General features: G+C 52.8%; 1 protein-coding gene across 4 annotated transcripts in view; it reads left to right on the top strand.

Annotated features, from left to right (window-relative positions):
- Positions 1–6,171, top strand: part of WARS1 (tryptophanyl-tRNA synthetase 1) — a 40,800-nt gene that overhangs the window by 27,984 nt on the left and 6,645 nt on the right. For all 4 annotated transcript variants that reach the window (XM_023731787.1, XM_023731785.1, XM_004376724.2 and 1 more), the window contains exons 7-9: positions 2,581–2,681; positions 5,602–5,714; positions 5,893–6,066. In XM_023731787.1, the coding sequence (XP_023587555.1) occupies positions 2,581–2,681; positions 5,602–5,714; positions 5,893–6,066 (388 nt within the window). The remainder of the gene's footprint in view (positions 1–2,580; positions 2,682–5,601; positions 5,715–5,892; positions 6,067–6,171) is intronic.

A 6,171-nucleotide genomic window follows, 5' to 3' on the forward strand; every position in this document is an offset into this window, starting at 1 on the left:
GACAAGCCCTGGCCTTCTTCACCTTCTGCGTTGGCGGGAGACAGGCAGACTGCACGTACTGAGTCCATGAAGATTGAGTGGATGTGCGCATGATGGGGCCGCACGAACTCTTAAACAGTCCGTATGCAGAGACCAACCCTGCTTTCAGCACGTTCTGAGCAAGGACGTGGGGTTTGTGGTGACTGTCCCCTAAGCCCGTCTCTGTGGTGATGTGGCTGCTGCTCCTGGTCACCCACCTCTGCTCAGTGATAACTTCCTTCTTCTTTACGGACATGGAGTAAAGGTGGAAGCTCAGACAGCGTGTAAACCAGAGTGTCTCTTAGAAACGACCTGAAATTACAAAAGACACTTTGAAAGCTAAATCCCTTTTTCAAATGCCTTGTTCTCTTTATTTAAGAACTGTTTCTAAACACTCAAGCATTTTACTTCTCCTTCTTGAAATTTGCCTCTGGGTCTCTGTCTCTGACTTCAGTCTCCTCCCTGGTCTCTAGGAGCTAGACATAAAATAGAGCCAGTCTCCACCCCTCCGTGAGCAGAGGGAAGAGGTCGATGTGGAGGCACGTCTTCCAGCCCGCCCGCCCGCATTTCTGGCCCCGCTGACCCAGGTTTCTGGCCACGCCCGCACATGTTTCTGGCCATGCCTGTGGTGCCAAGGGGCCAGGAGTCGTGGGGGACCAAAAGGCACCACAGTGGAACCTGAAAACTTGCGTTCCAGACTCAGCTCTACCCAAGTTGGTTTTGCTTCCTTGGGCAAGTGCAAAAATGGTGTGGCAGTGGAGTCTGACCTCCTCTAACTTCACGGGGGGAGAAAGAATCATTATCAGCATCAACAGGCTAAGGCTGATTCTTCAGAGGCAGAGGTCAGACAAGTCTCTTCACTGTCCCCTTTTCATCGATTCTGACACCAACCGTCCCTCCCACGGCACTCTCTCCTTCTCTTCTGGGTTCAGTAATTTCATTGCAGTGGCCACACAGAACTCTCAGACAATACTTACGATTGTGGGGTTTATTAGGGAAGTGGTGCGTTACAATTCAGGTTCAGTTCCTCAATCAGGACAGCCTCTTCTCAGCTATGCCTGCAGACAAGCCTGTCTCTGGCCCCTCAACCTCTTGACCCCTCGCCCTGGCCTCTGCCCTGCTCAGGCAAGTGTTACAAAGCTCTTTTAGCTCTGCTGATAAGTGCCCAGAGGCACCTCACTCTGTCAGTAAGCCTCACGCCCAAAGGCACTCAGCTTTCTCACTCAGTGGGCCAGGAAGCCCCAGCACAGCTGGCTTCCGCCTGTCTCCTGATTCCTGCTGTCTTGTGCCGCCATCTCTCTCTGTCTTCCATGTTACAGCTCCTCTCTCTGTCCCAGATCTAGGAGGTTCTCAGCGCAGGGATCCCAGGTCCAAAGGACACACTCCACTCTTGGCTCTTTTTCCTTGGTGGTGTTGAGATCTTCCTTTCCCACCTCTGGGATGGCTCATTTTAAGCCTAGTGGGATGGCAAAACTGACCAAACCCCTCGTTAGGGTTCCATACACGTTATTTGCATGGTCCCACCCCAACAAGGGTGCTGTGCATCTTGTTTATATTATTAGCAACCTATCTGATCCCCTTTGTGGGCGACAAGCACCTCATTTGCATAGTCCCACCCAGTCATTTGGTGGGAGTTGCAAAGACTGGCTAGAAGGGCCGTACTAAGTCATCCGCTGCACCACAGCAAGTCTCTTAATTCTCGGCGCCTCTGTTTTCCTGTGAAGTGCGGGAGTTTGGCGCTGGCGAGAGGCTGGATGGCTGTGGGGTGGTGTGCACTCTGCCTCTTCAAATCCTGGCTCTGTTGCTTGCTGACTGTGACTTGGGCAAACAAATCAGCTCCTCTCTGCCGGTTTCCTCAGCTCATCTCCATTCAGTCATTCAGCACATGTTTACTTTTGCTAATGAGCACCTAACTGTGTGCCAGCCTGCTGCTGGAGAGACAGCAGTGAGCAGAGCCGACATCCAGCCGCAGCGTGGGCCTCCCTTCTAACGGCAGGGTCAGACAGCAGATAACAAGTCAGGTGACAGTGAGCGCTGCAAGGACAACTGAGGGGGGAGGGGTAACGCGCACATGCCTTCGAGCGGTCAGGGGTTCACAGCAGCTGTGCTGCAAGGGCTCCTGTGAGGCCGTAACGCAGTTCTACACCTGACGTGCTTTGAGCAGTGACTCACTAACTGTTCAGTTGCCGTTGAGTCGACACGACTCGGAGTAGAACTGTGTTCTGTAGGGTTTTCAATGGCTGATTTTTCAGAAATAGATCGCCAGGCCTTTCTTTTGAGGTACCACCGGGTAGACTCAAACCTCCACCCTTTCGGTTAGCAGCTAAGTGCATCGACTGTTTGCAGCACCTGAGGGTCCCATCAAGTGTTAGCTGCTTTGCCTGGTGGGGCATCTTTGCCGACAGATGGCAGGTCAGCACCCGCCGGCCTCCCTCCTGTCGACTGCGATGTGGCCCGCAGTCTTCGTCCTCACCCGGCACCTGGCCCGCGCGGCCTCACTGCCTTGGTTTCACTCTGCCGCGCTGTGTCTGGGCCGGGCTGTGAGTCTGGTTGTCTTTGCAGGATGAGCCCAGGCTTCTACAGGAACGTCGTTAAGATTCAGAAGCACGTGACCTTCAACCAGGTGAAAGGCATCTTCGGCTTCACTGACAGTGACTGCATTGGTAAGAGAGCCCGCTGCCGCTGGGGGCATCCCCTCAGCCACCCTGAAGGGCAGAGCTCAGGAGACGAGTGTATCTCAGAGACCCAGAGCAGCCGCCCAGCAGACTGCAGTGGAGCACGTGCTGTCTGCCCCGGGGTTGGAGCTTCTGAGACATTAGCACCTGCAGTTTGTCTCTTTAAATAGCAAACCCAAATGTGGGTTTTTCCCTGGAACGTCAGATGCCAGTGTCATGCGTTCAGCTGCTCTCTGTGCTGTGTAAAGCTTGACTTTGGGGTGCAAGTCTGGCCTGCACCTCACTCACCTGTTTTAAGGTTTAGAAGAAAAAAGAAGTAACTATGACTTTGGAGTCCCTGCACTGGCTTGTGGGGCCCAGTGTAGGGACGCCCTTTGCTGGAGGCCCAGGGGTTATACAGGAGGCCAGACCTGCCAGTCCTTGTCTCCCTGCACCCCAGTGTCCCCACCTGTAGGCGAGGAGCTGGAATGGAGGCCCTCTGGGGCCCTCCCTGCCCTCACGCTCTCTTTCATCACGCCGCCCTCCAGCTGATACACACGTCCCCTACCTGTGGGTTCCTGTCCCTTCCATATATTTCCATGTCTCTCTCCACTGCATCAGCTCTCTCCCATTAGACTTTGAGTCCTCAAGACTCATAGCTGGGTCTGCTGGTTCTGTCCTCGCCCCCAGTAGGCCTTCACTTGAGCTGCCAGCCCGGGATAGCTCCCCAAGGCACTTTTCGAGATGGTGCCTGCCCTGTGTGGAGGGACACACACCAGGGCCCATCAGGGAGGAGCCTCCAAGGACAAGTAGAGAGAAGTGCCACTACGGATCCTTTGTTTCAGTCAGAGTCATTCCTGACAATCGGGGCATAAACCCTGTGCTTTTGAAAGGGTTTTTTCATCCTGGTAATTCCGGCATCTGTACGGTGGTATTACAGCGAAGGCCATACACAGCTGCTGAGGGAGGCAGTATTGCAGGGTGAAAAAGTGCCCACGCTTTGCTTTGCAGAAACCCAGGTTTGAGTCCCGGCCACCTACTTTGGCAGGTCACTGACAGAGTCAGAGCCTGGATTTGCACATGTGTGAAATGGGATGAGAGCAGTCCCTCCTCCATCGAGTGTGGAGCATAACTGAACTCATGGCAGACCCTGCACACGGAGCCGGCACTTCCCTCCACCGGCGGCCACTGCTGCTGATGTAGTCTGGGTTCTCTGGAGGAGCAAAACCAGTGGGATGTATATATAAACAGAGATTTACTGCAAGGAAATGGCTCACGCCATTGTGGGGGCTGGCAAGTCCCACATGAGTCTGGCAGTAGGGTGGAGACCTGCTGGCTCACAAGGTTGCAAAGGCTGAGAGATCCAAAATCTGCAGGTCAGGCGGCAAGCTGGAGACTGCTGGAGACTTTTCTCTCAAGATCTGGAGGTCAGGTGACAAAAAGAGAACAGAGTCAAGACAGAAACTGAAAGGTTTGCCAGAACATCCATTTATATAGTAGAGGCAGGCCACGCCCCCAGTGAGACTCCTCTTTCAACTGATTGGCTGCTCACATCAGATCACAGAATGGAAGTGGTTACATAGTATCTCCAAACCACAGAATCATAGCCCGGCCAAGTGGACACCTAACATCAACCATCACAGCTGCCTTGTGCTTTTGATGGTGGTGATGAGGGCGATGGTCCATCTGTCTCCGGAGAAAAGCAGGAGCCCTGGAGATGGGGTGTGTCTGAAGTGGAGAGCTTAGCAGAGACAGGACTTCTAGGGGAGGAAGCCAAGCAGCATCCGCTAACCCCACCCTCCAGTGTTTAGCTGTCACAGTGGGGTTCCAAACAGCTGTGAGTGCTGGGCCGTGTCTCCTGCACACCTGGGGCCTGAACTCAGAGCCTGGGCTTGGCACTCAGTGTCAAGAGTCATACAAAGATCCGTCCCCTTTGACCTAATAATTCCACCTTTGCTGTCCTAAGCAAATAAGTACAGAGTCAGTGAAAAAGAGGAAGATCCTCAACGAGATGGATTGACACAGTGGCTGCAGCAATGGGCTCCAGCATAACAGTGATTGTGAGGATGGCGTAGGACCAGGCAGGGTTTCGTTCTGTGGTGCGTAAGGTTGCTATGAGTCGGAAGTGACTTGATGGCGCCTAACGACAACAGCAAGCAAATAATACTAACAGTAACAACATCTAAAATATTGAAAACAGTCTTACGTACCAAAATATTCGTCATAATTTAGAACAGTTAAAGATGGGAAACAACCTAAATGCCCGATGTTTGTTGTTAGGTACCATCAAGTCGACTCTGACTCATGACGCCCCCGTGTGACAGAGTAGAACTGCCCCATAGGGTTTCCTAGGCTGTAATCTTTACGGAAGCAGGTCCCCAGGTCTTCCTCCCACAGAGCCGCTGGCGGGTTCAAACTGCCAACCTTTTGGTTAGTAGCCAAGTGCTTAACCACTGCGCCACCAGGGCTCTTTGCCCAATGGTTCGAGAACAGTTAAATATGATGCATCTATGGGATAGGACATTTCTAATAACAATATGGATAAATGTCACAGAGTGGGAAAGGCAAGGAAAAACTAAACAGTATATAGTGCCAACTGAAATACAGAGTCAGAATAGGAGACGAAAGGGATTACAGAGATGGGGCTAGAGCTTTTGTCTTCTTTCTGCTTTTCTGTGGTTTTCAGGTTTTCTTTAATGGCTGTTACTTTTTTTGTTAATTCCTGTAACTGGAGTTATAGGAGTTGGACTCAGACATACTAACCATCATGAAGATGGCACAGGTCTGGGCAGCGTTTCATTTGGTTATGTGTAAGGCCACCAGGAGTCCGGACCAGCGTATGGCAACTCCCAGCAACAGTGCCAGTAACTTGGGCAATGAAACAAACTGTGCTTGGCCTCCTGCTTGAAAATCCTCTCCTCTCTCTCAGGGAAGATCGGCTTCCCTGCCATCCAGGCTGCCCCCTCCTTCAGCAACTCCTTCCCGCAGATCTTCAAGGGCAAGACAGACGTCCAGTGCCTCATCCCCTGTGCCATTGACCAGGTCAGTGCAGTCAGGGCTGTGGACGGCTGGGCATTTTTAGGAGACACCTGCGCTCTTCATTGGGGAAAGAGGATTTTAAGATAATTGGAAGCTTGAGTGCTTCCTGGGAAGATTTCTCTGGTGCTGCTCACTGCTGGAAGCGGCCTGTGGTCACAGCTGTCCTCGTCCGTCCCTGCAGGATCCTTACTTCAGAATGACGAGAGATGTCGCCCCCAGAATCGGCTACCCGAAACCTGCCTTGCTGCACTCCACCTTCTTCCCTGCCCTGCAGGGGGCCCAGACCAAAATGAGTGCCAGCGACCCCAACTCCTCCATCTTCCTCACGGACTCAGCCAAGCAAATCAAGACCAAGGTGAGCACCGCCCGGGGGAGGGCAGCCTGGGTGAGCAGAGGTGTGCCTGAGAAAGACAGACGCAGACACGTTCGCAGACAGACACATGCTCACACAGGCACACAT

Source organism: Trichechus manatus, unplaced genomic scaffold, assembly GCF_000243295.1.
Source record: "Trichechus manatus latirostris isolate Lorelei unplaced genomic scaffold, TriManLat1.0 scaffold00045, whole genome shotgun sequence".
Classification (NCBI taxonomy): domain Eukaryota; kingdom Metazoa; phylum Chordata; class Mammalia; order Sirenia; family Trichechidae; genus Trichechus; species Trichechus manatus.